General features: G+C 41.9%; 1 protein-coding gene across 2 annotated transcripts in view; it reads right to left on the reverse strand.

Annotated features, from left to right (window-relative positions):
• Positions 1–2843: 2843 nt before the first annotated feature.
• mgat3b (beta-1,4-mannosyl-glycoprotein 4-beta-N-acetylglucosaminyltransferase b) overlaps positions 2844–18007 on the reverse strand; it is a 39321-nt gene continuing 24157 nt past the window's right edge. For both annotated transcript variants that reach the window (XM_061678415.1, XM_061678416.1), the window contains exons 2-5: positions 15123–15561; positions 11925–12544; positions 10825–11107; positions 2844–9580 (exon numbers count right to left, since the gene is read on the reverse strand). In XM_061678415.1, coding sequence (XP_061534399.1) covers positions 9098–9580; positions 10825–11107; positions 11925–12544; positions 15123–15560 — 1824 coding nt within the window. In that variant the 5' untranslated portion in view covers position 15561 and the 3' untranslated portion in view covers positions 2844–9097. The remainder of the gene's footprint in view (positions 9581–10824; positions 11108–11924; positions 12545–15122; positions 15562–18007) is intronic.

Consider the following 18007-nt stretch of genomic DNA (forward strand, 5'->3'; position numbering starts at 1 on the left):
ATTCTCAAAAAAATCATCCCATCCAGCAGTATTTTTTTTATTTTTCCAGGGATTTCACATTTTACACCCAAACTTCTCCACCCCGCCTGTTGGAAACCATTTTCAAAAGTTTAGTAAAATTCCCACATTTGAGATTTGTTTTCATTATTCCTTCCCACATTTATTGACTGATTCAAAACATTTAAACTTAAAAATATTCAGTTTATTCAGAAAATTTTAAGAGCTAAAATGAAACGCCCAAGTGAAGAGATTTATTACCTTCCACTTTTCTCGATCGATAATAAGCAAGCTTCTGTCATTCAGTGTTTTGGCATTCATGCAATTTCTGCTCAATTTGTGTCTAGTTTTAAGTAGTTTCTTTGCATATGTGGAAAAGCTCTATATAAAACCAATTTCTTCTTATTGAAGTGGTACTTGTCAGGGGCATTTACAGTCAACTTTTTCAACCGTCACCCCTGTCATGCCGAAAGCCCAACAAAACAAAACTGAAAAACATTAATTTTTTTTTTTTTTATAACTGCAGCTTCAATTGGCATGCGTGACAACACCGAATGAGCGGCAGGTCACGAGCAAACACACGTGGAGAGGATGACGCACACATGCAAGCGGAACTTAATTGTAGGTCACCACGAGACCGAGCTGGCCTTCTCGTGTCCTGCTTTAGTTCTTAAGACAATTATCCTGTCCACCCACTATCCCTGCTGCTCCTCAGCTGACACTCAGCACAGATTAGCACGTTTGTCTGTCTTGCAAGACGACACATCTAAATGCTCTAGGTCAGAGCTGTCCAAACTATGGCCCGCGGTAAATCATTGTACTTCTTGGATCTGCCGCACACCCAGCGCCGCGGCCGAACCCAGCTGAACTGTCACGTGGTGCGCAGGTTCGGGCAACTACTGTGGTTTTCATGACTGGCCGACAGTCGGCCACCAGTTTTGCGGCGATTCAAAGCTTGAATCGCAGATCTAACAGCCAATCAAAAATGTACATACTAAGCTTTCACATTTCATATGTACCTGTAGCTAAGGCGCAAAGCGTGGAGAGTAAAATTTGTACTCGCTCTCCTTTAATAGCTGCCTTTTTCCTCTGTGACAATTTGCTTCAGTGACAATCACACCATGTTTTGGTGGTTCACTAAAAAAAACAGTACAGTGTAGGGTATTGTATGTGGAGCCTCCAAACCAGATAGAGAGCCGCAGTTTTTCTGTTGCAGCACACCGGTAAGGTGTGCTGCAACCTGCTCTCTCTCCCCTTCTAAAAATTATGTTATTAGAAGAAAATATGACATTTTTCTGCCCCCCCCCCCTCACACACACTTATCATAAAAGATGCACCTTTTTCATTAAGTAAACACAATTTCAACATGTAAGATTGTCACATTTTGTAAGATTGTAACATGTAAGATTGTCACATTATTTTTTTTTTTTTCATTTTCTGGTGAAGAAAATCTGAAAACAAACCCCTCTCACAATCATCCTGATTTGACTGCAATTTCTTTTTCTTGTAAAATCCAGTTTTAACCCATAAGGTTGCAAGTTATTTCTCCAATGGTGTCCCAGGATTGTGAGCACGTGGTGTCATATTTAATACGCTACCGACCCCACGTGGCCGTCTGTGAGCATTACGTCAACGTGGCGTCGGTTCAAATTCAAAATGTTGTTGCGCTGTGACAGTTTGACCGCTAGATGGCAATGTCAAACCACCATGAGGGAAAAGTTAGACTTAACGTAAACTTGTTATTTTTAAAAGACTAATTTGTTCTTAATAAAAAGTCAAATTTGGGGGTGCAGTTCCTCCACTATTTTAATGTTCATGTTCAAACATTTTCCCTTCGGTGAACAGTAAAATACAAGTTTATTACTATTAACGTTACAGTATGATTTCTATTATGGAATTAATTCAGTGTTTGTTTATTCTTGTCTGTGCTTGACTCTATGACTATATATTAAAAATGACTCCACTTGTTCAGAGAATATGTTTAAAAATAATTTTATTTTCTCGAAAATTATTAAAACAAAATACTAAAAAAAATAGTCCATCCAGTCTAAAATCCAAACCGCTTTGAACAGTCATAAGACTAAGATATTTTTTTCTAGAATACATTTTACTGCTTTTCTAAAAAAAATATAATCCCAAATTTATAAAAAAAAGATTTTTTATCCCGCTCATAAGACTATACTTGTAGGACATTGAGAAGAATATTCTTGCTATAACTGTTTCCCTTGGCGTCATTTTTTTTTTTTATCTCGCAATACTACAATTTTCTACCATGATTTGTTTTTTAATGCAAGAGACTGATTTCCCCCAAAATAATAAGGCAAACTCTTCTTGTAGACTTTTTTGGAAAATATATTTTTTGCCAAATTTTTATTATCAAGTTCCCAAAAAATTTACTTTTTTCATAAAACAAAAAGATCTGAATTTTGTGAGGATAAGCGGTACAGAAAATGGATGGATGGATAAATGCAATTTTCCACCTAAAAATGCAAATTTCTAGTTGTAAAAGAGGCCAAAAAAATAACATTTCATTTTACTTTTACACATCATCATCATGGAGAAAAGAAATAGAGAGCATGGTTGAAATTTTTAAATTAATTTATTATATCTTTGTGATAGAACTTTTGTGGTCAATGATGGTTAGCATACATCCAGTCATATGAACAAAAGAGTTGAGTTCTTCTTCACAATATTCTTTTTTCCATCACGAAATTTTTTTTTAGTATCTTTCCCCCTCACACTTTTTTTTATTTATTTTTTGGCCGGCTTTCTGCCTCCAACAGGTCCTCCTCTTGGAATAACGAGAGCCACTGGACCCGCCCCCCCCCCCCCCCCCCCCACACACACACACACACGTGCACACACTCCACCAAAATCAAGAAGACAAGAAAAATAAAAAGTCATAAAAAAATAAAACTATGTGAGCTTGTACAATCAGTGCAGGGACGGAGGGCTTCACATGATGTAATCCCGTCAAAAAACAAAATACCTTTCACACGTCTTTTTGCATGTGCTTTCAAAATAAAGCCGGCAATATTTGGAGCTTTTCATTGGACAGCGACAAACGAACAATAGCCCCTTTCACACAGAGTTTCTGCAAAAATTGCCGTATCGGAGCCTTGCACACAGAACCCAGCTAAACAGGATGTGACTCGGCTGTTAGAACGTCCAAAGGGATAAAATTATCAGGCGTAGGCAGTGTGAAATAGATTTTTAACACACATTTCACACCAAGAGCCCGCATAGTGACCACGACAGCTGTAACAAAAGATCTAGAATTCATCCGCCTGCGCCTTTCACACAGAACCCTGCAGAGGCGGAATTTTGACGCAACTGCATGCATGCGCTTTCACAGTGACACGGCATCCCACATTTGACTCTGTTACTACCCTGGAAGCTTCGACTTCTGCCACCCATTCCATGCTACTACGTATCACACACAACAGCGACTCGGGGAAAAAGTCAACTGAAAGGTAGCGTACTACCTCGGAAAATTTGCAGTTCGACTTATACCGCTTATTCCGTGCTGTTGCCTTTCACACGGACAGCCACCCACAAAAAGCTGGTGAAAGGTCAACTTTGACAGGTAGTTTTCCATTCGCGGAACGCGGAATGGTAGCTTGCCATTCCGCGTTGCTACATTTCACACATAACAGCGACCATAAAACAATCTGACTTTGATTGGCAATGAGCCGGAAAATTTGTGGGTCGACTTCCACTGTCCATTCCATGTCAATACCTTACACACAGAACACCAACTCAGGAAGAAGTCGACTATGACAAGGTACTGCACAAACTCGTAATCTGGGAAATTTTGGGCTAGAAGACACCTCTGCCAGGCTGCGCTCCATCTCCTAATCCGTTAGATTTGCGGGTCGATCTTTGACGCGTAGTGTGAAAGGGGCTAATGTCTGTGTTGTGTGCGTGTGTGTTGTGTCAATGCTACCACACTTTGGCTTCAACACAAATTAGTTAAACAACACAAAAATGGGGGGAAATGACACATTCAGAACATTTTTACAACAAAACAGCATGAACAAAAAAACAACCCTGTTATCAACCCAATATTATAATCAACCTTGTTACAAAATGACAACACAAATCAATAAGGTGCATTCACACTGTTAAAATGTGTTAGAAAACAACACAAAACACAAGCGCTACAAACAGGTTTGGAAACGACCAATCACAGCAAGAGACCCAGGATATGATGTCATCCATGACACAACAACAAACAAAAACAATCACAGAAAGCCTCAGCGATTGGTTACACCACGTTTAGGGCCTTGGAGGAGGTAAAAAATGTGTGAGTGCACGTCCATTCTAACAGTAGGTTGACACACACACACACACACACACACACACACACACGTGCCACCTTAGAAAGATATCAAGCTGCCAAGTAGATGCATTTTCACCAAAATTTAAATAGAAAAACACACACACACACACACACGCACACACACACACACACACACTCGGTTTTCCATCTTAAGGGAACATTTAATAAAATTTCAAAACAAGACAGAAAAAGTGCAAAAATAAATCAATGATTGCGTGGAACTTCCTCCCTCCCGTGCTCCATTTTTTCCCCCTCCCGCCTCCACCTGCTGGTTGCCACGGAAACTGACGATTACACCACCTTAAAAAAAACAAAACTTAAGGCAGTCGTCGCATGAACTCATTGAAAATATGATTATTTTTTAAGTTGGACTGGAGAGATAGCACACGAGAATTGCAGGTACACGCGCACACACACACACACACACACACACACAAACCCCTTAACGTGAGGCTTTTTTGTTTTTGCCAATTAGAAGCTACAAGAAAGCCACATGTGGAAAAGACACAACGGCGTATTGACGGACGGGGAAAGGGTTGATGGTCTTTAAAAACAATACTAAAAGCAAACACAGTGATTGAGAGCAGGAATCTATTGATTTTGATGCTTGCTTGCATTACAGTTTAGCTCCATTAGCATCACTCGATTCTCGCAACCTCATTGTGCGCTTTAAGCGTCACCAACCGCCTGATTGATTTCCTGTTTGGCAGCCAAAAATAAATAAATAAATAAAAACCCTCAAAGAGAGATCCAACAGACAAGCACAAAGGATTTTCTTTGGCTTTTTGTGTTTGTCGATTTTATGATGGAAACGATTTTCAATCATTATTGGGAATGTCACATTCTTGGCCTAATAGCGTAATTGCCTAAATCATTTTTGAACGTTTTCAGAAAACAAGGAAAAGAAGAACAAATTAAACAAACAAGAAAAGTCCAAGAGACGTTGACCTGGATAACTGACTATCTACACCATCCATCCATCCATTTTCTGAACCGCTTCTCCTCACGAGGGTCGCGGGCGTGCTGGAGCCTATCCTAGCTATCATCGGGCAGGAGGCGGGGTACACCCTGAACTGGTTGCCAGCCAATCGCAGGGCACATACAAACAAACAACCATTCGCACTCACATTCACACCTACGGGCAATTTAGAGTCGTCAATTAACCTAGCATGCATGTTTTTTGGGATGTGGGCGGAAACCGGAGTGCCCGGAGAAAACCCACGCAGGCACGGGGAGAACATGCAAACCCCACACAGGCGGGGCCGGGGATCGAACCCCGGTCCTCAGAACTGTGAGGCTGACGCTCTAACCAGTCGTCCACCGTGCCGCCCTATCTACACCAGCGGTGTCAAATTCATTTTTGTCTCGGGTCGCATTCTAGTTATAATTTCCCTCAAACAATATCTGAACATTATTGTTTATTATTATGACAATTTGGAATTTGGGTACAGATTTGAGCAAAAATCCCAGAAGTTGACGAGCATGATTTGCTTTCGCGGGCCACATAAAATGATGTGGCGGGCCGCATCTGGCCCCCGGCCTTGACTTTGACACCTATGATCTACACCGTCATCAAGAAAAAAAACACAATTTTAGCAAATTGGTATTTTTTTTGATTGATATTGTGACAGTAGGTTAAAATTCCATCCATCCATTTTCAACACCAATTAGCCTCACTAGGGTTGCAGGCGTTCTGGAGCCTATCCCAGTTGACTCTGGGTGAGAGGCGGGGAACACCCTGAACTGGTCGCCAGCCAATGGCAGGGTACATATAAACAACCTATTCACACCTATGGGCAATTTACAGTCTTCAATTAACCTACCATGCATGTATTTGGAATGTGGGAGGAATCGGGAGTACCGGAGAAAACCCAACGCAGGCACAGGGAGAATGTGCAAACTCCACACAGGAGAGGCCGGATTTGAACCCCAGTCTTCAGAACTGTGAGGCGGATGTGCTAACCAGTCGTCCACCGTGCTGCCGGTCAATGTAATTGAATTGAATTCAAATTTTTATTTTTAATTGAACATTTTTTATGTTAAATTAATACATAAATGAAAGGTGATGCAAGTTAATACGTTTTTGAATTTCAGAAAATTCTTTAATTTTGAAAATGCAATTTCATTTTATTAATTATATTTTTGGAATTAAAGTAAATTTGTATCCTAATTCCATAACTTTAATTCAAATAAAAAAACAAATGAAAGGTTTCAAGATTGCAACAGTTAAATTTAATAATCTAACAAATGTAATTTCATTGTCCATTAAAACAATCAGTCATTCTTTTCGATTTAATGTAACTTAATTTGTAAATAATTTTTAATACATTTTATATTTATTTTCATTTTAATTACAAAATAATATAACATTCACAAAGTGTTTTAACTGTTAATTTCTGAAAATATTTTAATTAGTTTTAATTTAATGAAATCCTTTTTCATTTAATTTTTATCTTGCATTAAATTTAATGTTTCAACTGAATAAAAAGGTTTCAGGAAGGCAACAGTTAATCATTTCATGTATTTCATAATTTTTGAAAATTGTATTTACTGTAAATCCCTTTTGTGCTTTAAAACCTAATTTTTGAAGTGTAATCATCCATCCATCCATTTTCTTTACCGCTTATCCTCACAAGGGTCGCGGGCTGCTGGAGCCTATCCCAGCAATCTTCGGGCGAGAGGCGGGGTACACCCTGAACTGGTCGCCAGCCAATCGCAGGCCACATATAAACAAACAACCATTCGCAACCACATTCACGCCTTCGGGCAATTTAAAATCGCCAATCAACCTACCACCCATGTTTTTGGGATGTGGGAGGAAACCGGAGTACCCAGAGAAAACCCACGCAGGCACGGGGAGAACATGCAAACTCCACACAGGCGGGGCCGGGATTTGAACCCCGGTCCCCAGAACTGTGAGGCAGATGTGCTTACCAGTCATTCACCGTGTCGGCCACTTTATATCTAATGGAACTTAAATTGAATTAAATAACTAATTCAAATGAAATGACTAAAGCTTTTTGTGTTGTGTGCAACATTTCCGTGGAATTTCTTCCTCACGAGTTAAATGCTAACTTGATGACATCACACCGTCGGCATGCTGGGAATTCATGGAAAGGACTGTTGCTGCGGCGATGGCGGGAGGCCACACGAGACCACACCGGTCATCGCCACACCACACGTGCAACACTAACGCGCAGATGTTCCAGCTTGATTGCAGCTTGAACGCTCAAAGCCTTGAGGGTCGGATTTATTGCCATGTTTGCGTTTCCGCGGCAACCGAGTCTATCGTTATGTGATCAATGTCATACTTTCCAAATACTGACAAGTAGGACGCCAAAATAACTGTATTCTGTCATCATGGTAACCAACCATTGACCTGTCATCTATCACCATGGTAACTAACCAACGTCCTGTCCTGTCTTCTGTCGCCATGTTAAGTAATAACAGTCTTGTCGTCTGTCAACACAGTAACCACTGTCCTGCTGCGTCTGCTGTTGTCATGATAACTAACCACTGTCCAGTGTGGTCTTTCATCGCTATGGCCACCACCGTCCTGTCCTGTCTTCTGTCACCACGGTAACAAAAAACGGTACTGTTTTCTGTCCCGTAACTTCTGCCCCGTCTTGTATCCAGTCACCATGGTAACCACTTCCTTGACTTGTCTTTTGTTGCTATGGTAACTAATCACTGCACTAGCCTGGCTTCTGTCACCATGGTAACCAAGGTCCTGTTTTCTGTTGCCACCGTAACCACTGTCCTTTTCTGTCTTCTGTCACCATGGTAACTAACCGCTGTCCTGTACTGTGCAGTCCTTGCCATGGAGGCTCTGTCACTGTATCTATAAGTGTGTAATTGTACTTTTCAGTGGAAATGTGTAAGTCTGTTTTTTTTCTGTTAGGAAGTCCTTTAGTGTGTTTTGTGTGTACAATGATACTGTGACTAAAAAGATGTACAACTTGAATTTGAATGACTAGTGTCGATGCGAGGAGCCATGACGACGCAATCAGCCGTGACCTGATATAAACAACGCGAGCGCACACACGCACAAAAGAAACTGCCCACTCATCTTCCAGTTACATTTTAGTTTCCAAGGAGACAAAAAGTCATCTTGCCTACTTCACACAGACACACACACACGCATGCACACACAAACACACACATGCACGCACACACAACACACACACGCACACACACACAAAGGGAACGAAATCACTGCAAAACCTGCCTCTAACACACACAAAAATGTGCACACAAACACACACTCAAGACTCACAGCTGACTGATACACACGCACATACACATACACATCCAAACTCACACGCATGCACACACAAACACACACATGCACGCACACACGCACACACAAAGGGAACGAGATCACACAGACATACACGCACGCATGCGCATACTCAAGACTGATGGGTCAAACACACAAAAAGTAGTTCACATAGACACACAGACGCACACCTGCAATTCTCATGTAGGAAAAGGAACAACGGAATCACAGCTAAACCTCCCTTTGACACACGTGCACGCACATAAACAGAAAAGTGGGATGAGTGTGCGTCATCATTGAGCAGGGTGTGTGCGTGTGTGTGTGGGAAGTCTCCAAACGCGACCGGAAGACGTCAACTTCAATACTCCGCACATACAGACATACACAAAACAGTGGAGGTGAGCGGTCGCGGCGGGGAACAAGCGCTTGCGTAAATCCAGTGGTTGCGTCCAGGCCGCACGACGGTTCCGGCGCTCGGGTCAACGCTGTCCGGCGTACGGGTTCTCCAGGAGGTAGCGGTATCGCGAGTAGTGGTCTAGCATGTACTTGGGGGCGTACATGTGCTCTTTGGGGTCCACGGGCGGGTACTCCTGCAAGGAGCCGTCGAACCAGCCGCCGGTCCGGATCAGCTGGCGGATGTAACCCAGGTCGCGTTTGTCCTCGTAGTCGCCCCAGCGCGGGAAGTCGCCGTTCTGGGCCGACACCAGCTTGAAGAGGATGCCCTCGGGCGAGAAGCACCACGAGCAATGCCAGCCGGCGAAGTGGAAGGGGCTGCCCAGGGACCACTGCACCAGGATGTGGCCCGTGTCGTTCTCGTACTTGCGGAAGCCCGGCATGGTGTAGTACTCGCGACGGCGCAGCTTGATGCCGTCGGTGTCGTAAACTTCGCGCAGCATGCCCGTCGTGCAGCCCGACACCACCTCCAGGGAGCCCAGCTGCTTCCAGAAGAAGCCGTACAGAGACTGTCCAAAATACACACCATTCATCCGTTTGCCATGAATACACTATGAACAACTTTTTCTTCCAAAAATGATGGATTTCTTTTCCTAAAAACATTTGTTTAAATATGATTTTGTTCCTTGAAAAAAAATATGGATGTTACTCCCAAAAACTTTTCTTTTTTATATGATTTTGTTTCTTGAAAAAAATCCTTCATGGCTGTTTCTCTTGAAAATGCATTTTCAAGTTAAAAGTAGAAATAAAACAGAAATTGTTTTTTTTTGGGGTGGCGGGGGGAAATACTTTTTGGAGAAAAATAAGACATTCTTCTTGTAAGACTTTTTTCCTTATAAAACATAAACATAAAACAAGTACTTTTTTTCAAGAAAAAATAATATATAGCTGTTTTTCCTCAAAAATAAAACAAATTCAAAACTAAAAATAAAAAAGAGAGAATCTTTTTTGGAAAAAAAACATGTTTTATATCATTAAAAAACCCCTGAACAATTACATTTTTTTCCTAAAAAAAATGCTACTTTTTCTTGATGTAATATGGCAGCCTATCCCTGCAATCATCGGGCAGGAGGCCCGATGAAACAAACAACCATTCGCACTCATACTTACCATTCGCACTCATATTTACACCTAAGGGCAATTTAGAGTCCTCAATCAACCTACCATGCATGTTTTTGGGATGTGGGAGGAAACCGGAGTGCCCGGAGAAAACCCACGCAGGCACGGGGAGAACATGCAAACTCCACACAGGCGAACTTTGAGGTAGATGTGCTAACCAGTCGTTCACCGTGCCGCCATTACTTTTTTGAACTATTGTAAATAACCCAACAGAATGTAAGTGACTCTTGAAAGAAATATGACTGTTTCCCCCCAAGAAATTCTTGAAAAATGAAACTTTTTCTTGAAAACTGCCTTTAACTAATAACATTACAATTTTTTCCAATCAAAATGCGAGTTTGTCTTGAAATAATATTCTGATTATACTGATTTTCGTTATTTTGTATTTCAAGAAAACTTGATTCTTTAAAAACCTTTTTTTTACTACTTTTCCTTCCCAAAATATATTTTCTTTCAAAAGTATTTTTAGTTCTTTTTTTCAGAAAAACAATATTTTTGTTGTTGAAAAATACACGCTTAGTACTGGTATTGTAGTGGTTCATGCTGCTGCCTTTTCATGCAGATGGCGCGGGTTAGATTCCCGGCCAGTGCCCCAATACCCAGCCAGCCGCAACAACCTCAAAGGCACGCTCACCTTGCGCATGTGAATGGCGAAGGGCTCCGTCCAGCCATCAAACAGTTTCAGGAAGAGGAGGCCCTCACGAGCCGGGATCTCGTCGGCGTCATTGATGACGAAGACGTCGTCCGGCCGGACGCCCTGCATCCGCGAAATGCCGTTGCGCGTCAGGAATGTGCGAAGGTAGTCGTCCGCGATCCAGCCGTCCTGACGGCCGCCCTCGGGGAAATGGTCCAGGAACACGTACAGGATCTTGTGGCGCACGTAGTCGTACGTACCGTTCAGGAGCAGACGCAGAAAACTGCGAACCGCACGCACGAGGGAAAAAGAACATGTTTCAATTATACTTCAAAGACGTTACACTGTAGCGCAAATAATGACTTATAAATGTAATCTATTGCAATATTGGAAGCAACTTTTCCAGCACTGATGTCCTTGCCACAGATGTAACTAATTACTAGTAAAAGTAAAACGAGTAATATGTAACTGAATACAAATTTGGGAGTAATTTTTCCAACACGAATGGCTTTGATGTGATAGCCTCAGAGGTAACTAACTACATAGAGTTAGTAAACTATTAGCTTTAGCGAGTAACTTGGCTTTGATGTCCACAACAAAGATCTAACTAGTTACTTGTTACTAGTAATAGATGACATTTTGGAAGTAACTTGGAATGGATGTCCTCACCTCTGATGTAAATAATTTCATGTAACTTTTAATAGCTAAATGCGCTCTTTACGTTCCACGACCCTTTGGACTAGGTTCCTGGACCTCCTGAAAGTACTAGTGGCCTAGCTGGGTCTTCTTTCGGCCCTGATAAATTACCCTGGAAAAAAAATTACATTCCAGTTCCCATGGTCCAAACGCACAATGGTCCTACAGATGTCCCTACTCCCGGGGATAAAGTTCCTGCGGTTGAAATGTGCGGTTTAGGTTGCATTTCCTTTTAGTTCTTGGTCTCGTGGTTACTGGAACTACAAATGCAAACATGTCGCTTTTGGAACCCCAGAACTTTAAGTCCCAAATTGAAGGGTGTCCAAACTCCGGCCCCTTAGCTGTAAGTAATTTCTTTCAGCCAATAATGTATTTGGTAATGAACTTGGCAGTGAGGTAGTCACCTAAGTGGTCTTTTTTCCCCGTAGGCGGTGAAGTTGGACTCGCATACGAGGAAGAGGTCTACTGCCTGCGCCAGCTCGCGAAAGCGTACGTGCAGCAGGTCAAACTCGTGGTTGACGTTGATGGCGTTGATGATGCGGCGGGGCGTCTCTCGAGGAGTCAGCCGCTCCTTGGTGGGCAGGTTGGAGTGATACACCATGGTGGGCACGCCGCAGTAGGGTCCGTGCCACCCGGGCCGGCACACGCACTTCACTAGCCGCCTGCCGCCCCGCGTCGCCCTGGTCTTGGACTTGGGCGCGATAGAAGTCTGCTGCTGGACCTCCAGGGGTTTCCGTTGCCCGACGGCACCGGAGCGGCCGGCCTCCCCGACGCCGCCCGCTTTCCTGGCGTTCTCCTTGGGGCCGGCCACCAATGTGCCCTGCCGGAAACAGAACGCTCCGGCTCGGGTTCGAGCAAAGTATGGCGTCTTGTCGTCCTGCAGCAGGTAAGTGCGAGTGTGCAGGTCGCCCAAGGATTTGGACGGGTTCGAGGGTGGTCCGGCCTTGAAGAACGTCGCCGGGTGGGCGGGGCGTGGGGGTCGGTGAGTGGGATCCCGTGGGGGAAGGTGGTCTTCCTGTTGCTGCTGGATGGAAACAAATCATTCATAAACTGGTGGCAAATAATGCTGCTGACTATTCTTGCTGCTGTTCATATTCTGTACATACTGTGGTATCCATTATACTATTATATCAACTCTATGTATTAATTACATAATGCTGCAGACTAGTTACGGATATGTGCAGGGATGTCCCGATCCGACTTTTTCACTTCCGATCCGATACCGATACTGCAGCCTTGAGTTTTGGCCGATACCGATATCGGTCCGATCTGATATCTGCCATAATCATACATACTTTACATATTTTGTCGTACGGCATGTTGGAAAAGGCTTGCTCAAGAGATATTACTCAAACGGAGAACAATAATCAGCAACAGTAGGTATGAGAAAAACTGACCCATTTTTAATCCATGTGTTACATAAAGTAACGTTGAAAATAAGAATGGACTACAATTGAATAAAAATTACATTAGAAATCCTGAAATATAACAAATAAAACCAATAACAAAAATACATATTTATACATAACCACCGCTTGACTTAAATATAAGCATATGCTAAATTTGAATAGATTAAATAAAAAATACATTAGAAAACCATGAAAAATAACCTCAAGAAATAATAAATACAAATTATCGAAAGTGCAAAATAACAATTCAAGTTCAATTCAGTTATTTCTTTTACTGTCAATATATGGCGGGAGCAGCATTTGCTTTCTCCACGTGCGGCAACACACTTTTGAAGTTCTTGATGCAACGGGGGTTTAGTTTTATTGACCATGTCGTGGCGGCTAGGAATCATGCAGTGAGGCTCGAGGTGCTGAGCTGTCTCTGTGTACGCCTTGTTTGGAGAACTCTTCCTGCTGTGCATGTCTGCACACTTGCGGCAAACAAAGACTGTAGAAGTATATTGCTAATATCGAATATTGTTAAGAACTCATTTTCCCAGAGTTTGAAGACTATATGAGCGCATTGTTAAATTGTCCGTTTAGATGTGGTTTTACAGCATTTGTGTACCACTGTTCATTATTTTTGGAGAAATAAGTGCCGCGGGTTCAATGCTAATGTTTGTTGGCTCGTCAAGTGTTTTTCATTCATTGTGTTAGCGATTTTTGTGAACAAAACGAAGAAAGAAACAAAGTATCTGATGTAATTCTTTTGTTATATGTGTTTAGTTTTTCAGTGATCTTCAACTGGAGTGTCAATAAACAACTTTAAGCCAGCAACATTCACTCTTACTCCTTCCTGCTACGTTAGCACCTTAGCAACCTGTTGTTGTGATCACGTGTGATCTGAATTCCGTCCAGGCGCTCCGGGATAAAAGTGCTGGAGCGGCGCATGGAATGGACTGCTTGCATAATAAGAGTGGTAAAACCTGAGATTTTAAATCCAGTCTCATCCGATCTGATACTCGTTTTTTTTTTTGCTGGCATCATACCAATTTCCGATCTCAAAGATCGGATCGGGACACCTCTAGATACAGTATGTGTAAGGGTTTTGGCTACAGATAATACTTCTGACTATTCCTGCTGCTTCTATTTATTATATAATGCTAATTTATACTATAGATCATTTCTGGACACATAGTAGTTTAGTTTAATTTGATACATACAATGCTGCTGTCCACATTCACTTCTACACATACATATACAGTAGTATTTATTTATATTTTACTTCATGCAAAAAGACTATTTAATTGTATGTGTTTGTACATTATATGTAGTTTTTGCTACATACAATGCTGCCAATTCGAGATGCACAATATATCGTTTGAGCATCGTCATCTCCATGTACGTACGCGCAGTAGTCACATCGCAGGGTCCTGGTGTATTGATATGTAGTCAATCAATTGTAATATTAATAAGTGACCAGGAGAGGTACCTGCTTAGACATGCTAATAAGATTTGCAGCAATGTTACGGTAAATCATAACCCATCCAACAACACACATGGAGCAGCCCAGAATGTTATATACTTATTTTCTTTTGTATGATCACTATTTATGGGGACAGGGGAAACAATTACATGGCTGAATTTACTGTCTCTCTCTCTTCAGAATGTGACGGAAAAAAAATGCATGTCGCAACAGATTACACTTCGGGGTGGCAACAAAGTGTTTTGCATAAACTAATGCACTCAAATATAGAAATACTAATGCATATGTTAAAACATAGGTGAAAAATAACAACGTCATTAAAAACAGGTGAATAGTGTTAGGAATGTGCTAATGACTAAAGTATAACTGGGCATGAAATGAAATTTTACTTCATGTCTGGCTTGACTAGTGCTCAATAATACAGATGTGTAGACTTTATACGAATGACTTTGTATACGTTTTTGCTCTACTGAACATAGTTTTTCTCGAGAGAGAAAAAGAGAAAGGTGTGTCCTGTATTTTTTTAATGTAACAATATATATCACAGGGTTGAAGAAAATCGCAATGTCATTCTTTTCCAAAATCGTGCAGCCCTACTGCTGACTATTCCTGCTGCTGTCCACATCTGTATATCGTGTATACTGTTTATATACAGATAATTAGTTGATACATGTATACATTTTGATGCTTCATTCAAAGCTGACGCTCAAAATTTTGTTGCACCATACCTGACGTCGAACGTCCCCCCTTAGGCTCTCGTCTGGTTCCTTCCAAGGGTGAGGAGGCGCCAGCACCTCCCTAATCCTCATCTCCAGTCCCGCACTGCCCACAGCACCGGTCCCCGCCAACTTCACCTCGGCCACCCCGTCCCCCTCTGCCACCGCCCCCACCAGGGCACCCACTCTCCCCTTGGCGTCCGACGGGCGGAGGACCGGCAGCGGTGGCGCCTCCTCGGGGGAGGCGGTGCTGAGCGGCGTGCCGGTTCCGCCTCCCTTCTCCTGCCAGAAGAATCCGGTGACCATGATGAAGGACTTGATGTTGGGGTATGGCGCGGAAAGCTCGCGCAGTAGGGACACATAGTGGAGGGCCTTGTAGTAGTGCAGGAAGGAGATGACGCACAGGCCCACCGTGCACAGCAAGAACACCCTGTGCCGCCGCATTTTCATCCTGCAAAAAAACAACAACATGATGTCAATACAACCGCATGTGTTAGCATTAGGACGCTCAGCTTGTAGATTATTTCAAAGAGTTTTGGAGAGTGGTACACAGTAAAATCGAATGAAATTTGTAACCGCTAATACAGAGCTTGTACATATACCAAACGTAATGTTTATGATTGTAATGCAACACAGATCTGAGGCACTTGGCAGAAATAGTCCGTGCAGAACCATGTTACTTGAGTGATTCACAGCCTGGTAAACAAAACCTTCAAACTTTGTTCACTTTGTGCACTACATGAGTTTGTAATGCAACACAAATGTGAAGCAGTTATCAGAAATGCAGTCGGTACGGAAAGTATTCAGACCCCCTTAAATTTGTCACTCTTTGTTATATTGCAACCATTTGCTAAAATAATTGAAATTCATTTTATTCCTGTGATTCACAGGAAATATAATTCTTGTGTAACTTCACTTTATAAAGTGAGTGAGTTTGTAATGCAACAACAGACGTGAAGCACTTGTCAGAAACAGTGCTTGTACAAATATACTTTGTATACGGACGCGAGCACACACACACACACACACACATTCACATACACACACACATTCACATACACACACACACACACATGCAGTCACACTTAAGCGAGCCATGTCAGCAAAATTGTGCAGGAGCAGTGATGAATGATGCAGTGCTTCTCCTGCCTGACAACTCAAAGACTCAATGTGTGTGTGTGTGTATTTATGTGTGTGTGTGTGTGTGTCAGTGTGTTTGTCCCATCCGAATCCCGTCTTCTTCTTCCTTTCCAGCACAAAGAAAAACTCATAAAAACCACGCCAAGACTACAAAGCATCTGAGGGACTATTCACGATCTCTGCCGGAGTCTGACCGAGTCCAGTGACCTCACCTAACGAGCACCCGCGGGGATGGAGAGGTGAGAGGGGGGGTAGGGGGGGGGGGCGGGGGTGGTGTTACAGGGGGATGGGCGGATTAGGGTGCGGTGGGGGTATGGGAACAAAGCCAAACCAGACTTGTAGAATTCTTCACTTTATACAGTAAATAGGTTTACAATGCAACACAGACGTGAAGCACTTTTCAGAAACACTACTAAATATTAGTACGGTGTAGGGCTAAAACGATTAACTGAATAACCTGATTTATTCGATTATAAAAAATAAAATAAAATAAAGCAAAATCTGCCTCGAAGCTTCACAGTGATCATTTTTTTTCCCCGCATGGACTAATATTACTACAGACTCGCGCACCACTCCATGTAGACATAAGTTAGCGAGAGCAGCCAACCTATAGAAATTCACTTCCAGAACAATTTGTCCACATTTGTCTGAATTTCCATATTTTCAAAATTTTGTCAAGAACAATACCGTGGGACAGTTATTGCAGTATGTTATGTAATAGGATAAAAATAATTCTGCATTTTGTTGAATTGCGCAACATAATAATTTCTCAATAATCATAATCGTTTATAAATTATGGCTTCAAATATTTGTTATTTTAATGTTTTTATTGCATCAACCTTGTAATGGTGGACGCGGTTGCAGCCTGTATCAAAGTACAGTATATGAGATTTCAAAGTGCCATTGTCAAAAATAACTGTGTCTATGGATTAATTCACCTTATATCAATTCTGTTTTCAACCTTGGCTTTGAAAAAAAAAAGTATATTAAATCAAATTGATCATATCTCAAAAGTAAATTAAAACTCAGAACTCTATTTTGCTCATCGACTGAATAGGATAGTTTATGCATTGACAATAGTTTAGATTTCTAAGTTTGTGAATGTACTTGTATCGATGTCTTTATTTATATATTTATATTTCCTATATCCCCTTTTGCTACTGATATGATGGAAATTTCCCAATTTTGGGACCGATAAAGGTTATCTCATCTGATACTAATAATATACTTTTAACCTGACCCCGTTCTCAGATGACGTCTCCAGTGACGTATTAATTCATTTCCGCTTCAGAGGCCCTGAATTAGTTTACATTTATATCTCTAGACGCGTCTTAATTGGCTTATTATTTTGTCCTTCGAACTGGGTTACTCTCTGCTACAACTTGGTTCCAGCCAGAACTACGTGACAAGTGTACTGTATAATCCAATCACTTATTTCGGTGTTTTGCGACTTCATGACACGATAGCTTAGCAATTAGCATCATGCTCTTCCGTCTTTTCATACCCACTCCTCGCCCTCCCTTCGTGATCACGTAAACAATACGTGTAAGAAGCATGCTAAGAAGTGTAGTTTATCGGCTACCATGGAGGCGATGACTAATGCAAACTTACAATGCGTCGGCCCGCAGTGATTTCCGGAACAAAATACGGACGTTCCGTAACATTTGGCAGCTCTGCACACTTAAAGAAGAAGATAACAAAGTGTAATGTGTCTACTGCAAAGCACAACTAATGTGGTAAAGGATAAACACATAACA

This window comes from Phycodurus eques, chromosome 6, assembly GCF_024500275.1.
Source record: "Phycodurus eques isolate BA_2022a chromosome 6, UOR_Pequ_1.1, whole genome shotgun sequence".
Lineage (NCBI taxonomy): Eukaryota > Metazoa > Chordata > Actinopteri > Syngnathiformes > Syngnathidae > Phycodurus > Phycodurus eques.